At 35.1% G+C, this 17193-nt stretch overlaps 1 protein-coding gene across 4 annotated transcripts in view; it reads right to left on the reverse strand.

Moving 5' to 3' along the window:
* Nucleotides 1–982: 982 nt before the first annotated feature.
* Nucleotides 983–17193, reverse strand: part of fancb (FA complementation group B) — a 30544-nt gene continuing 14333 nt past the window's right edge. For 2 of the 4 annotated variants that reach the window (XM_073045821.1, XM_073045822.1), the window contains exons 7-9: nt 9431–9867; nt 3551–3779; nt 983–1820 (exon numbers count right to left, since the gene is read on the reverse strand). In XM_073045821.1, the coding sequence (XP_072901922.1) occupies nt 1382–1820; nt 3551–3779; nt 9431–9867 (1105 nt within the window). In that variant the 3' untranslated portion in view covers nt 983–1381. Of the gene's footprint in view, nt 1821–1907; nt 2151–3550; nt 3780–9430; nt 9868–17193 lie in introns of all 4 variants that reach the window. The other 2 variants (XR_012098962.1, XR_012098961.1) reach the window with 2 other exon arrangements.

Here is a 17193-nt window from a genome sequence, read left to right on the forward strand (position 1 = left end):
CCCTCAGAATACAAGGACATCCCTTTAGACCAGAGAGGAGGAATCCATCTTACCAAGGGGCTGGTGAATCTGCAGAGTTCATTGCTACAAATGATTGTTAAGTCTAAGTCATTGGGTATATTTACCGCGGAGGTTAATGTTCTTGATTGGTAAGGGCATCAAAGGCAGGAGTGTGGAGTTGAGAGGGAAAATAAATCAGCTATGATCAAATGGCAGAGTAGACTTGATGGGCCAAATAGCTTAATTCTGCTCCTATTTCTTACGGTTTGGAAAGAATTAATCAGAGCCTGGTTGCAGTTAGCCTTAAAAGCATTGTGTTTTTTAATATAGCAATCTAATTACTCCAGACAATCAGACTTCATTGAAAAACTGACAGTCACTCATACAATGTGAGTTTAGAGAAAATTACTGCTGCCTCCACAGTTCCTGGTTCCTATTTGTTGATATATCATGGGCTGTATATACATATTTGGAATGTTACACAACAAAGTTTAACTTCTTGAGGTGTTGCCACTTGGTACCAGCAAAGTGTTTGTAGAAGAAAAGGTGAGAGCAATATTGACACAATTTGCTAGAACACACAGTTCTACATTCTTGCTGCACTTTGGATTTCTGTACTGAACCCACTCTAAAGGGATTTCCAACTTTCAAAGCCTTTTGACAACTTTGGTTTAACCTAGTTTACTTATATTGGAAGGAGTGAAGAGGCCTTCTGACAGAAACCTGTAATCCATTGGCAGGATCTTAGTTCATTCTACCTGAAACACAGTTACCATATGCGGTCTACTGGACCTCATGAAATGACCAGTATACGACCACAGGAATTGGGAAATGTACATTGGAAACCATGTAGCTGCAAATACATAGAGTGTTAATGGAGTTAAAGATCATAGTGACTGCAAGGCATATGCCTGGATCAGCACAATCTGATTCAACAAATACTTTAAATTGTATAGTTGATAATGTCTGAGAATAGAAAAGATTAAACAGAATTGAAATTTAATTTTGATGTAGCATTTGTATCTTTGATGCAAATAATACCAACGGGAACTACAAAATATATTAAGCCAGAAATACAATTTTTAAAATGAAGTATTGTAACACCTATTAACAATTAGGTTTCTCCTACCATCTTCCTCAATTACCAACCTCTCATACAATCTCCCCATTTCCAAAGCAGTAACTAAATAGAGAAGCTTGTTATATTGACAACAACATGCACAGCTCTACATGAGCAATAAAACTGTTCTGGAGACAGGACAAAGACTTTTAACAACAGCATTCCAAGGGATGAAAACAGCAAAAAGGATGAAAGAAATATGCACATTTGTCTAATCAAATTATCTTCTCTGTTGAATTCATGGAAATTAGATCTCAATTATTAAACAGAAAATGAAGTGTGGAATCTACTGAGCCTCCATGCAGAGCTATCAGTGTTCAGCTGCATGTCAGTCAGCTCCTTTGTTATTTGTCTGTACTGAGGAACTGTGATTGACAGGTTCATCCCCAAAATACTTCGTTCTTGTTCGACTTTGAACTTCTCTCTGTACTCCTGTAATTTTGCCTCACTGTCTAACAGAGGAGAGCTGAGAAAAATATTCTTCTTTTTCTCTGCTTTAGTTCTCATTGTGAATTCATTCTCAGCTTCTACAATTGCAGAAATAATGCAATTTCTGAACGCCAGTGCCTCTTGTTCAAGATCATGTCCCAAAACGTCTGTCATTTGGTCTTCAATTCCAGGTCTCATGTGTGTTATTTCACAACCTTGTGTAAGGACTTCAATAAGACTATGAAGAAACATCAGCAAAACTGATTTATTCCTAGGAAAATAAAATTAGAAAATTATAAATTGATGATAGAGGTTGAAGAAAATTTATTCTTGAAACAAGTAGAGAAAGAAAGCTTACTTATATAACTTGTTCCAATACCTCTTGAGATTCCAATATGTTATTCAGCCAATGCAATACATTTTCTATCAAAGTGCAGTCACTGATGTTTTACACTGTCTAATCTGCAACCAAATCCCACAAGCAGCAAATGAGATAAATGTTTTTTTTTGGCATTGGCTGAGGGATGGATATTGGTTTGGACCCCAGGAGAATGCCCTCTTCCTCTTCAAGATATTACGGGATTATTTTTTATACATGCACCTGAATGAATAAATAAATACAATTTAAAAGCTCAGCTGAAAACACCATTCTATCATAATGTACAATGCTCTCAGTATTGAAATAGATGTTGACTCATCTTGGGAGAGATGAATTGGCTGAATTACAATCTTTCGACAAGTGAAAGACAAACAGAAGGGTGCATGACTGAAACTGTTACATCAGTATTAAGGATTCTCAATTTTTTTTCAATGACCACTGTGAAATAAAACAGTTGATATAAAAACCCTATTTTGTGTGGTACAGCAGTACATTCTACTGCAGTTAAAGAATAGGTATCTGAGGAATAAGGAACTTTGTTTACTAGGGATTATTTATTTTATTAACAGATTTGGTGGACATTAAAAACAAAGGATCAAAAGGGGAAAGCTTATTTCAGACTTGTACCAGAAACTCTTCTGCTGTATTTCACTTGTCAAAAGATTGTAATTCAGCCCCACTCTCCAAGATTATTCAACATCCATTTCAATACTGAGGAAATCTTTCATTAAACTAAAATGCTGTTTTTAAATGAGCTTTTATCCTAAAAGGACAATAATTCCTTAAAATCATTCATACTATTTCTATGAGAATTTCATATATACTCAGTGTATGATTTTTAAGGTATACCTGTACACCTGCTTGCTAATGCAAATAGCTGATAAGCCAATCGTGTGGCAGCAAACATGTTCAAGAGATTCAGTTGTTCAGACCAAACATTAGAATGGGGAAGAAATGTGATCTAAGTAACTTAGATTGTGGAATGATTGTTGATGCCATAAGGGTGGTTTGAGTATCTCAGAAACTGCTGATCTCAGGGGACTTTCACACACAGTCTCTAGAGTTTATACAGAATGGTGTGAAAAACAAAAAAAAATCCAATAGGCAGCAGTTCTTGTGGGCGAAACTGCCTTATTAGTGAGGTCAGAGGAGAATGGTCAGACTGGTTCAAGCTGACAGGAAGGCAACAGTAAGTCATATAACCACACATTATAACAATGGTGTGCAGAACAGCAGCAATGAATGCACAACACATCAATCCTTGAAGGTCTTCTGCTATAGCAGCAGAAAACCATTAACAGAAACTCAGTGGCCACTGTGTGTATAATTATATTTGATATAACTTATTCTGTCTTTTCAAAAGTGTTGTTTTAAGGAACATGTTCCCTGACAAATTAAAAGAAAATTGCAACTGTGCAAAAAATCTACAATGATGAAATAACAATAATTTATTTCTGCATATTTCAGTATTGCTGGTGTAGAAATAAAATCATTCTGAATATTTCAATGGCATGGTAATATGTTTATTAAGGCAAATTTGCTACCTTGAGAATAAAAAGCAAGTGAGGAAGAAATACCGTATTATTAAGTACTATTTTAGAAAAAAACTCACTGAACCTTACCTCCATATCACTGTTAAAATTCCTTTAAAGGGACTTTGGAGATGCCAGTTGAGGAGAAACCCCATTTTTAAGCACCGCCAATATTCTGGATAGATTTTCAGAGGCTCACATTGCATTGGACCCAATAGCCAATCTTTCACTGGAGGAAGTGTATAATCACGGGAGAATATTCTGAAGAATGACCTTTGGGAAGTGGCTATAATTGCATAAAAGTCTTCAGCAGCTTCGTCTAAAGAAATAAAAATATAACTCAAGTAAATAATCTGAGGGACAGACAAAAAAATGTATGATTAATACAGCGGATTCCAGTTAAATGGGCCATTGGTTAATCGGAGCAGCTGTTTATTTGCGACAATTTTTAAAGAACAATTGAGAAAATAGCCGGGATTTCCTTCGTTTATTTTGGCCAGTCTGTTGCTTAATTGAGACAGAAGACTGTGTTAAACATGTTCCAACCAGCATCAGTTGTGCGCACTTGTATGGCTGTTAGATGCCTCACTGTGCTCAGAGCAAACAGCTTTTAAATAGTGTCAGTTGCGTGTGTTTGTGTTCAAAAAGCAGTAGTATTTGTCACTGATAACTGGCAAGGAATAAGCAGTAAGGCGATTCAGAACTGTTGTACTCATTGTAGTTTCATGCAATGAGGCTTGGACATGCCAGAAATAGCTGAAAGTGAAAATGAAATGATTTCACTACATCAGCAAGTTAGGAACTGTGAAGAATTTGAAGGGATCGATAATCACCTTGAATGTTATAATGAAATAAAGATTTGGAGGATGCAATGATCAATAACATTGTATTAAGGCAGCCCTTTATCTGTCCTAGGTGCCTGCACTTACTTTGATCATTGCCCACATTGGATGAATTCCTCTATTGATAACTATTAGGAACTAATACACAATTTTACAGTACTATTGGTAGTGTGCTAATTTGTTCTGGATTTCATTTAAATACATCACTTGTTATTCAGTTTTTTTTTAACCTTTTTTAATTATTTCCCAATTAACTGGAATCCACTGTATTTTATCAATATATTCAAATTATTGTTATTCCATGAAAGCTTAACCTGAAAATGTGGCATTCTGAATTCTGTAAACTGTAAGAGAACTTGACAGAAATATGTAATCAGATAGTAGAAATTTTTACATTCGTCTGCCAGGTTAGTTAATCTCTGCACAGTATCAAACTGTAAGAAAACAACACTGCTCATGACATAGTTTATTTAAAATTTACATAGCATAAAATATCTACAGCAGTAGGCAAGTTTTTCCTAAGAGAAGTCTTTCTGAGAAGGATAGTAGAAGCAGTAACACACAGCGAATTTATAAAAGATGTTTCACAAAACCTAAATCATAGCCAAACCCAAGGATTATTTAAAATTGGATTTGATAATTTGTTCCCTATTAGAATAAACCTCACTTTTTGGATTTCATTTGAAAATTGTTTTGGCTCATCCGGGAGGGTAGAAATGGACAGAAAGTTTACAAAAAGGTGAAGTAAAAAATCATTGCATTAATTACAAAACTGAAGCTGTTTAAACAGGTAATGCATCTGAAATAATTTAGATAAAATGAATCAGAATTTACCCACTATGCCAAAAGGTCCTAGAGCAATTCTAGTTCTCAGCTGAAGGTTCATTTTCCAGTCAGAAAATGATGCATACTGTGCAATTGAATGAGGGTAATAAATTCATCGGTCTCAATTTATTGTGTTTTCTTTTCAAAAATTATGAGAACTATTGTGTGCATTAACAGACTATACTATGCTGCTAGATTTTAAATTTCATTTACAAACATCTTATTTTCTTTCATTTCATGTGCAACCCCTCACTGGGCTCACATACAGACTTTGCTTGTTAGCTAACTCTGCTAACAATCACATGACTCAGCCATGAGAAGGCCACCTTTCATAAGCAATATACGCTTGAGTTGGCATGATTTGGGTTTCAACCAAATAGGAAAGTTAAGATGAAAGTTAAGAAGCAATGATTTTGTGAATGCTGTGTAAATACTGCCCCATACAGAATGATAAGTCACCAAGAAATGACAGATTGTACACCAGCATAAAATTATACAGAGTATATTTGCCGATTTTACAACTTTATCAAAAAGTTCACAGGAAAAGTAAAGAATAAAAAGGCCCATTACAGTTACACTAGTCCAATGTGCACATAACTGTTGGGAGCTCATTTCAGGAGTAATTGGGTGTATCACTTCACTCACACGCTGATCCCATGTTCTGTGTGAAAGACACTAGTCACAGTTCAAACTTCTTGTGAAGACCATCTCAAACAAACTGGCTAACTCAGGAGTATTTTCACTTCCTCCTCAGAACTACCTGTTTAAACAAAGCACTTCTTACAATGGGCTCTCTCCTTCAAGCGTCATTCTGCATCTTCCTTTGTGCCCCACTCTGCAGCCCTGCTGGAAGACACCAGACTACTTACCTCCAGACACTGATCCTGCCCAGCCCCCTTGAATGTTCCATGACATCCCACTGGACAGTAAGTTATGAGTACCAAGAGAATCCCAAATGGCTGATACAGTTGGATAACATGACTCCTATCTTTAGCCAAAGCCAAAACATTCTTACTAGCAGAGCACACTGCTTTTGCAGAAAATTGCTAAAATAAAAATGTCACAGCATAGCAGTAGAAATAATACCCAGGGCATTACACATGCTTTTATCATTTACTGCTTCATTCACTTCACTTAATCTGAAGTGGTTAATATAAACAGATAGATTTGAAAGACTGTTGCCAAACAGTTTCCAACTAGCGCCGGTCATGCGCACTTGCATAGACTCCACACCATGCTTAGAGTGAACAGTTTTTAAAGTGTCAGTTGAGTGTGTTTGTGTTCAAAAAGCAGTGATTTTTGTCACTGAGATTTGGCAAGAAATAAACACTATACCAAGAGATAATGGTAGTGATAAATTCTTCCATTGATATCTATTAGGAACTAATACACAGTTTTATAATACTGTAGCAGTATTGACAGTATTCTAATTTGTTCTGTATGGCCTGGTCTACTTCAGCTTGAACTCTCCATTTATGGTCGGTATGGATTGGGGGAATTGGTACTCCTCACCAGTGGGTTGATGGGACTCCCTCAGCTCAATGACCAGTGGGGTTTTGTCCTGCTTGTACCTCAGGCTGATGGATCTCAGTGTCAGCTGCAACATGTTCTTCCTGAAGAGGCCAGTGCCCGAGAAATACCAAGACAGCCCCAGTCATTTACGGATGTGCAAGTTAGCTATCCCAGTTAGAAAGAGCTGCGCAGCCAGATAATAAGGTGTAAATGCCACATCAAAGTGGTTTGCAAGATCAAGAATTCTTCTTTATTGTCCAAGAAGTTTGACTAGTCTTATAACAGCAGCACAGAAATTGTCCTTAAGCTTACTGGTGTGCGTTTTCAAGGTGCTGTATCTTCTGCCAAATGAAATGGAGGAGGTGAGAGAATGCCACAGGTGGGAAATGTCTTTAATTATGTTGGCTGCTATTGTGAGACAGTAGGAAGAGTAGACAAAGTCCATGGTTAAAAAATTGTTTTTGAGATAGACTGCATCTATGTGCTTGGATCAGGACAAATTGGTGTTTTATGACTTAGCTAAAAAGTCAAAACTGTTTTCTCCTTTAATTTGAACTCACAACCTATTATAAAATAAAAGTACTTTCAACAAAGCCATAGCTAACACATTGATCAAGCTCCTTAACAAAAGAGATGTAATGACAACTATTTAAGATGCTGTTAAATCAGGGATGATTACAAATATTCATTATAAACAATAAAGTCTCCAATTAGCTGCTATAACGTGATGAAGGACACTTTTGTTACTGGTTTAAAAATTGTTAAAATATTTCATTTTCCTGAAATGTAAACTAAAAACTACAAAACTACTGCTTGTTAAGGAGTTTAAATAGTGGAATAGATTTAAGATTGGGAGTCTGTGATGTTCAAAGATTTATTTTAACTTTTTAAAATGGTGAAGGAAAACCAATGTAATTATTCTTAGAAAAAGAACTGTAACATAATGTATGCTAGGTGACAACACACACAAAATGCTGGTAGAACACAGCAGGCTAGGCAGCATCTGTAGGGAGAAGCGCTGTTGACGTTTCGGGCCGAGACCCTTCGTATGCTAGGTGATCTCCTTTAACTAGTGCTATCATTGTCACATTGTTTTAGATTCACTATGATTAACAAACAAAAAACTGACATGCATTTATTTAGAAAATAGTTTGTATGGCATTCCTGACAGAGCATTGGAGGCTGCTCTTGCTCCCTTGAGTGCATAAACATTTAATAAAGGAAGACAACACAGTGAACAAAGTCTTAAACTTAACTCTCAGATGATCAAACAAAAATATAACAGAATATTGTCTGTAAATTCCATCTCTAGCCACATATGGTGAAAATCATAAGCAAAATTTGTACAAAATTCGTACAAAATTCCAGTCAAAGAAATGGTTTCATATTGTTTTCTTTTCCACATGGTTATTGAAATTATCAATAAGTACAACTCTAGACAATCATATTTATGTATTATGTATTGATGTATTTCCTATTACAGGTCAGTTAAAAGCTTTTAAAAATAAATGTAAAAGTTAAGGTATTTCAATCCTGACATAGATGAAATTATTTAAAATCCTTTCTGTACCAAGATTTCAAATTGGATTTGTTTTATTAGAGAAAAAGTATATGTTCAATATTGACACAATGAAAAGGAAATAGAAAGATAATTTGATCAGTGAAGGGGAAATTTTCAAGTGTACTTCAAGCAACTCAAGTTCTATAAAATGCAGTCTTTTCTAGATGCATGTTATGAAAGATATGACAAAAGTCACAAAAAAGTTAAATCTGCAGCCAACTGATAACATAGTTAGTGGATGTTAATGAAGTTGATCAAGTGCTTTACAAGTTAGCTCACCAGTTTTAGGCTAACAGCAGTAATCTGAAATTATTCTACTGTTAATAAAATTGAAATATTTAGAGATGAAGCACTCAAATATATAATAAGAAATATTTTAATACTGTTTTAATTAGTCTCCAATTTAATAATCAATTGCTAAAATAAATGCTACTTTAAATTAATACTTATGGAAAACACAAAGTTGTCAAGTCCAATTTATTTTGACTGAGAAAACAGGTTACCTTATCTAACTAATGCATGAGAAAAGTATCGCTTTTGCACACTCTTTATTATTAGATAGGGCAGGGTTCAAACTTGACCTTTCAGGTAAAATAATCATGAGTGTGGCCCTATGGTAAAATGAAACCTCTTGGAAGTGCGCAACTTTTCAGTGTACTTTCCTGAAGAATGGGAATATATTCACACTGCAGACAAACTTTATAAGTGCAGGGGACAGTAAGTTTGCATGATTGATCTTAATTTATATTTGTAAGCAAGCTTAAAAAAAAAGAAATTGGAGCCCTGGCTGACTGTTGTCTACAAAATAATGGGTATTCTGGACAAACATAAATACAGACATTTGCTAGTGAAAATAACCCAGTCTCCGTTATTGCCTGTAAAACTAAGACTTGAGAAATTCGATAATAATTTTAAAATAGCTTCTTAATTGATTTACAACTTTTGAGACTTTGTGTGTTATTGTCAAGTCTAACATTAAATTGATAAAGAAACTTCAAGGCTGTTAAATTATGCATACAGGTAGATGCAGGCAGATTGAGATTTTCTAAATTGAATGTCTAACACCTTGTAGCCCAACTTGCTCATGCCAGTGTTTCTCCACCACTCAAACCTTTTCCATCAGATAAAGAAAGACCTTTTAATGTCAATCATTTCAGGCAGCTCAATAAATAACAAAATATCCTTACTTTTACAAAAATTAATATTAAATTTTAAAAACTTTAAAGTTACCTGTACATAGCGAAGGATTCTGCATTAAGACTGTTGTATACTTTTCATTCCAGATGTCCTCCAGGTTTAAGGATACCTTCCCACATGGTGAGATACTTTTCTGGTTAGAACCCATCATCATACCATGCAGTAACACAGAACAGTGAATATTACTGAAAACTAGCAGTGGAGAAAGATTTGTTACAACTGTGATGGTTTGTGTATGATCTTTGTAAATCTGAAAACATGGATCTTCTATACGGCAGCTGTTCAAATCTTTTATATCTTGCAAGTCCAGTCTTGATTTCTTTAATGGAGGTTCTACTGGACACTGAGGAAGTAATGGTGATACCCCAGGTTTTCTTAGCTTCAGTACTTTACTCTGAGAGTGAATCATTGGAGCACCATTTAGAGGGTCAGGATCCATCACTAGTGACAAACTCACGGAATCAAATATTCTGTAAGGAACCAGACACAAGGTTCAAATTAACTAATCAGTGACCACTAAAAGATGGTTCCAGAAACAGTTCTAATCATAACAACCTGTCTGAATTCTCACTGGAGTCTTTTAGAAAACTGATATTTTATGTCTTTATTGTTGTTAGGTAGGTTAAAAACAAAACTAAATATTTAGCATACAACAATAAGGAAGGAAGGAGTACACTGGGGAAATACAGAAATTATGCAATTTCTATTGTCTGATCTATTACAGCATATGTTTAGTTCACTGGCATTTTATAATCCGGCAGACTTCAGTAACTGCTCTTGCAAAAGGAACAAACAAGCCTTTGTAAAGGTGACATAGAGTGAGTTACCCAGCCAGCACAGACATTGCCGAGGGAGTGATTTAGTTGATGCAGGAGCAGCACCAAGGCAGAGACAGGCCAGCACAGTAGGCAGAACAGAGAATGTGGTTGGTTTGACTAACAAGTAACCCTTGTGCTTGATTACCTGGCAGCTGGATAACTGAACTTTTAATGTGTACATAATATTTATATCTTCTATTCTAGCAGCATATATGTAGATTGGTTTGACACAGAATGTAAAAAGGTCTGCTTCAAAGTAACAGACACAAAATGCTGCAGGAACTCAGCAGGTCAAGCAGCTTCTATGGAAATGAATAAACAGTCAACGTTTTGTGCCAAAACTTTTCTTCAGGACCGATAAAGGTCTTTATGTGTTCTACAACCATTGATTATACTTTCAATGTAGTGTTTTGTATATTTAAAAAGATGCAGAAATATAATTTCCAAGAATCAAATCACTTACTAAAATTAGAATCTCAAGTAACCATACTAAATCTAGCACACTTAATGGCATTTAAAAAAAAATGCCCACCAAGAATATTTGTGCTTTTGATTCCTCTGCTACGTGTAGCCAAGAAGAATGAATTAATCAACCTTGCTGAGACCAAATGGCAACTCAACAAGGGGTATCTCCTTTTTCTTGCCCCTTGAACAGGACCCCAATAAGGGGCATCAAGCCACTATCTCCCACACCATCATCAACTTCATTGCCTCTCCCATTCACTGCCAACCAACATCATGGTTCCCATACCCTGCACTGCTCATTTCAACTTCCTACCCAAGATCCACAAACCTGACTGTCCTGGTAGGCTCATTGTTTCTGCCTGCTCCTGTCCCACTGCACTCGTATCGTAGCTTCCAACTTGATATCATGAACGTTAATTTCTCTAACTTCTGGTAATTTCTTCCCCTCTCCCTTTTCTCTTTTTCCATTGTCCTTTCTGGTTCCCCACTACCCCTATTCTGCTCATTGTTTCCCTCTAGTGTGCCTCCTCCTTCCCTTTCTTTCATAGTCCTATCTGATTCTTTCTTCTTCATCACTTTTCCTCTTCAACCTATTACTTCCCAGCTTCTTATTTTATTCCCTCTCTCCATCCACTTTCCTTCCTCTTCATTTGTTCTCACCTATCACCTGCTAGTTTGTACTCCTTCCCCTCCTGCACCTTCCCGATCTGGCTTCTGCCCTCTTCATTTACAGTCCTGATGAAGAGGCTCAGTCTAAAATGTTGACTGTTTATTTCCCTCCATAGACACTGCCTGACCTGCTGAATTCCTCCAGCATTTTGTATGTTCTTTCCCCAGACTCTACTCTTCTACATACTAATAGCTATTTATATGGGACAATTAACCTATCAGTCAACACATTCTTGGATTTGGGAGGAATCCACATAGCCACAGAGACACATGCATAGAAACATGTCTACCGTTGAGGAGGTCAGCAGGAGACACTCATGGAGTGAGCACTATTTCAGATTTGCTCCATAACCTTTACTTTTTTTAACCTATGATCACCCTTATTTAACTTACTTTTACCTACACCAAAAGATTCTTGCTACTTTTTTGGACATCTTTAAGAGTTTATTGTGAATTTTTGAAGAAATGAGTTCAGAAATGGCTTTGAGATCTAAAGGGCGAGACCCTGGGAAAGATTCTAACGGGAACAGGAAGAAGAAAAAGACCGATCCTAAGCGCACTGAATTGACTTATGAAATGTTATTGGAGGTTTTAAATGAAAAATTTGAAGAACAATGACAAATTTTCAAACAAGATATAAAGGCTTTTCAGGATTATATGGATAAGACGGATTCAGTAGTTAACCAGCAGCAAGCTCTAATCGCAACTTTGCAAGAGGACGCTCAGAAGCGAGACTTGATAATCGAAAAACTGGAGCAGAAATTATCTTCGACGATTAAACAGGTGGAAACATTTAAAGCCAAGAGTGTCAACTTTGAAAATCGGTCCAGAAGACAGAACTTACGCATACTCGGTCTCCCGGAAGGTATTGAACAAGGGGACCCCTCGAAGTATTTTGCTCAACTTTTAAAGGATGCGTTCCTTTCTGTATTCCCAGACAGTCCTCCGTTACTTGATTGTGCTCACAGAATTATGCGTCGATCACAAAGTGCTTCAGCTAAACCACCGGTTGTAATTGACGATTTCACTATGTGCATGTTAAAGAGCAACTTATTCGTATGGCTCGGCGTGTAGGGATGGTCAATTTCCAAGAATTCAATTTTCGATTAGTGGAGGATTTTAGTCCAGAAGTAATGAAGGCAAGGCTTCTTTTTAAACCTCTGATGTCCGAATGTTATGAGAAAAATCTAAAACCTGCGCTCTTATACCCTGCAAAGCTCAGAATCTCGCCTCCCAATGCATCACGGCGTGTTTTCCTTTCTACATCTGAAGCTCGAAGCTTTCTGAATGAGAACTTCCCTACTGCTGCGGATTCTCGTCTCTAATAAATGAGTGATTTTGATCGTTGCAAGATGGTTTTTGTTTCCAAAACCAGATCTTGTTTCTGGCTATTGGTGTAGGTTTACTCTATATTTTATACTCTAGTTAAAGTTTTTTTTAACGTACTAATCTTTTTATTTTACTTACTTCAATCACTGTATTTTATTTTTGGTCATTATTATTAATCCTTCAAAGGCAAATTTTTTTTTTACTAAGATGGCGGTTTCTTCTCTAAAATATTTTTGGCCTTTTTTTGATTTCGCCATTTTTTTCTCTCTCGTCTTCTTCTTATAATGCATTTCTTATCACAGTTTAAATTTTTTTTGGTTTGTTTGGGTTTTAACCCGATTTATAAGTTACTAGTGATTATATCGTTTTTGTTTTTTTAACTAGCAATTATATTAAGAAGTTTGGTTTTAGTATAGTGATTATTATTTCTTTAGAGTTTGGGTGGATTTTTTTTCCCTTTATATATGGAGTTGCCTTCTGCTGATATGGGGGTAGATTTAGGTTCATTTCTCTTTCTTCCCAGCCTTCTCCTGGCTGGGGAGGGATTTTCTCCTCTTGGGTGGGGGATGGGGGGTCTTTTTCTAAATCTTATGTTCTTTATATCAGTTTTTTTTAGTTTCTTCATTTGGGCTGATTTTAAACTACTAAAATGTCCACGATGTCGTCACTTCCGGGTCCGCCCCTTATTTTTTGTTCCTCTTCCGGGTGCATGAGTTAATAATCTGGTTAACCCTTTATATACCAAAGGGTTGATTTCAGAAATATAGCTCAGACCATTAATTTTGTCTCTTGGAATACTAATGGCTTAAACCATTCGATTAAACGGAAAAAGATTTTCAAAGTATTCCAAAGACTGAATGCACATATTATTTTTGTACAAGAAACTCATGTGAGGAAAGAGGACAATTATCGCTTTTTTAGGTTTTGGAAGGGTCAACAGTACCATTCAAATTCGAATGCTAAAGTAAAGGGAGTTTCAATTTTTATTGACTCCTCTATTGCATTTGTCCAACATGATATTTTTTCAGATCTGAATGGTAGATTTTTGTTAATTACTGGGTTACTTTTTAACAAAAAGGTTGCTATGGTTAATATTTATGCTCCAAATGTGGATTATCCCGATGTTTTTACGTCCTTATTTACTTCTCTACCTAATCTAAATGAATATAGGTTAATAATGGGTGGTGACTTTAATTGTTGTTTAAATCCTTTGTTGGACAGATCTATATCTACTCAGACTTCACCTAATAAGTCGGCCACATATATTAACTCTTTTTTGACTGATAATGGAATTTTTGATATTTGGAGATTTCGGCATTCTAAGGACAAAGAGTTTTCATTTTTCTCACATGTTTATCATTCTTACTCGAGAATTGATTATTTTTTTATTGACTCTTGTTTTATTCCATCGGTAATTGGTTGTAATTATGATATTATAGCCACCTCTGACTATGCTCCATTAAAACTTTCTATTAAATTTACAGATACAGCTTCTAGTGCTAGACAATGGCGATCTGATTCTACCTTACTGCAAGATCCGGATTTTATTAAATTTATGAAGGAACAGATCGATTTCTTCTTTTCAACTAATTCCACGGATGATATTTCTTGCGGAACACTTTGGGACACTTTTAAAGCATATATACGTGGACAGATTATCTTCTACTTCGTTGGTTTGAGAAAACGCATTAAGAAGGAAACTCTTTTATTGGTTGATAAAATTAAAGAGATTGACAAGAAATATTCGACTGCTCCTAGTAAGGAGCTTTACAAACAAAGGGTTGAACTTCAAATGGTACATAGTTTATTACTTACATCTTCGATTGAAAATCAATTAATGAAAACCAGATCTGATTTTTATATACATAGTGATAAATCGGGTAAACTGTTAGCCAGTCAATTGAAGAATGCTTTGGTTAAACGCCAAATTACTAAGATTCGTCAGCAGAATGGGGATCTGACAGTTAACCATGATGAGATAAACAAATCTTTTCAAGATTTTTATACCTCCCTGTATCATTCTGAATTCCCTCATGATTATAATACCATGTGTGATTTTCTTGGGAAATTGAATTTTCCAAAATTATCATCAGATGATCTTTCAATATTAGAAACACCTATTACGGATGCCGAAATTAAAGGGGTTATTTCCTCTATGAATTCTGGGAAAGCACCAGGTCCAGATGGGTATACAGTAGAATTTTTTAAATGTTTTTCCTCTACTCTTTCTCCTTGGTTATGCAGGGTTTTTGAAGAAACAATTAGATTGGGTAATCTGCCACAATCTTTTTATAGAGCTTCCATTTCTTTAATATTGAAGAAAGATAAAGACCCTACTGACTGTGCATCCTATAGACCAATATCCTTATTGAATGTAGATTCGAAGATCTTTTCCAAGTTACTGGCATCCAGGCTGGAGAAGGTATTACCCCAAATTATTTCGGAAGATCAAACTGGTTTTATTAAAAATCGCTATTCTTTTTTCAATGTTAGGAGATTATTGAATATTGTTTATACTCCTTCACATAGCACTTCAGAATGTGTCATTTCATTAGATGCGGAGAAAGCATTTGATAGAGTTGAATGGCCATACTTATTTACTGTGCTTGAGAAGTTTAATTTTAGTCCGACATTCATTTCCTGGATTAAACTGATATATCAAACTCCAGTAGCCTCGGTGCTTACTAACAATCAAAGATCTCCCTTTTTTCGTTTATTTCGGGGTACTAGACAAGGCTGTCCTCTTAGTCCATTATTATTTGATATTGCTTTAGAACCCTTGGCAATTGCTATCAGAGAATCACAGAACATTTTTGGCATTAATCATGGGATGGATATACATAAGCTATCATTATATGCAGATGATTTATTATTATTTATTTCTGATCCTGAGAAATCCATTCCTGCAGTTATATCATTGTTGGCTCAATTTAGTAATTTTTCCGGGTATAAATTAAATCTTAATAAGAGTGAATTGTTTCCTTTAAATAGACAGGTTCCAATTTATGGAAATTTACCTTTTAAATTAGTTAATGACTCTTTTATTTACAGGGATTAAAATCACAAAAAATTATAAGGACTTATTTAAGGTTAATTTTTTACCCCTAATCGATCAGATTAAATGTTTGTTTACTAAATGGTCACCAGTATCTTTATCTCTGATAGGTCAGATTAATGCTATTAAGATGGTTATTTTACCCAAGTTTTTATATATATTTCAAGCAGTACCAATTTTTATTCCAAAATCTTTTTTTGCTAATGTTGATTCAAAAATTTCCTCATATATATGGCAGAATAAAAATCCTAGATTAGGTAAAAAATATTTACAGAAGGCAAGGAAGGAAGGTGGATTGGCATTGCCTAATTTTAGATTTTATTATTGGGCAGTCAATATCCGATATTTGATATGTTGGTTAAAGGATTGGGATTTATCTTTTAGCCCTCATTGAGTGAACCTGGAAATTAAATCTGTACAAGGATTTGCATTGGGTTCTATTTTAGTGTCTTCTCTTCCCTTTGCTCTTTCTAAATTGCAGAAACGAATTGACAATCCGATAGTTAAACATACTTTACGTATATGGTTTCAATTTCGGAAATTTTTTGGGTTGACTCAGTTTGTTTTAAATATTCCTATTGTATCCAATTGCTTTTTTTAACCTTCTATTATAGACCAAGCTTATTCAGCTTGGAAGACTAAAGGATTACTACGATTTTCCGATTTATTTTTGGATAATTGTTTTATGTCTTTTGAACAATTATCTAATAAATATAATTTGCCTAGATTTTATTTTTTTAGATATTTACAGATTAGGAATTTCTTAAATACTGTACTTCCTACCTTTCCAAATCTTGTGTCTTCAGGTATTTTGGAGAATTTGTTTGAACTAAATCCTTCTCAGAAAGGGCTAATATCAAAACTCTACAATATAATTATGAAGATACGTTCAGAGTCCTTCTATAAGATGAAAAATGACTGGGAAAGAGAACTTAACCTTACTATACCTATTGAGAATTGGGATAAAATTCTTCAATTAGTTAATACATCATCTATATGTGCTAAACATTCATAATACAGTTTAAGGTTGTGCATAGGGCTCATATGTCCAAGGATAAATTGGCTCATTTTTATTCCTATATAAATCCTATTTGTGACAGATGTCATTCTGAGATAGCGTCTTTAACTCATATGTTTTGGTCTTGTCCGCTTTAGAAAAAATATTGGAAAGACATTTTTGATATTATTTCCACAGTATTGAACATTGATTTACAACCTCATCCTATTACTGCAATTTTTGGTTTACCAATGATGGACTCAGTCTGTTTATCCTCTTCTGCTTGTCGAATGATTGCATTTCTTACATTAATGGCTAGAAGATCTATTTTGTTGAATTGGAAAGAAATTAATCCTCCTACCGTATTTCATTGGTTTTCTCAAACTATGTTATGTCTAAATTTAGAAAAAATTAGAAGTGTTGTATTTGATACTTCTATTAAATTTGAAAAGATATGGAGACC

The sequence above is a fragment of the Hemitrygon akajei genome, chromosome 5 (assembly GCF_048418815.1).
Source record: "Hemitrygon akajei chromosome 5, sHemAka1.3, whole genome shotgun sequence".
NCBI lineage: Eukaryota > Metazoa > Chordata > Chondrichthyes > Myliobatiformes > Dasyatidae > Hemitrygon > Hemitrygon akajei.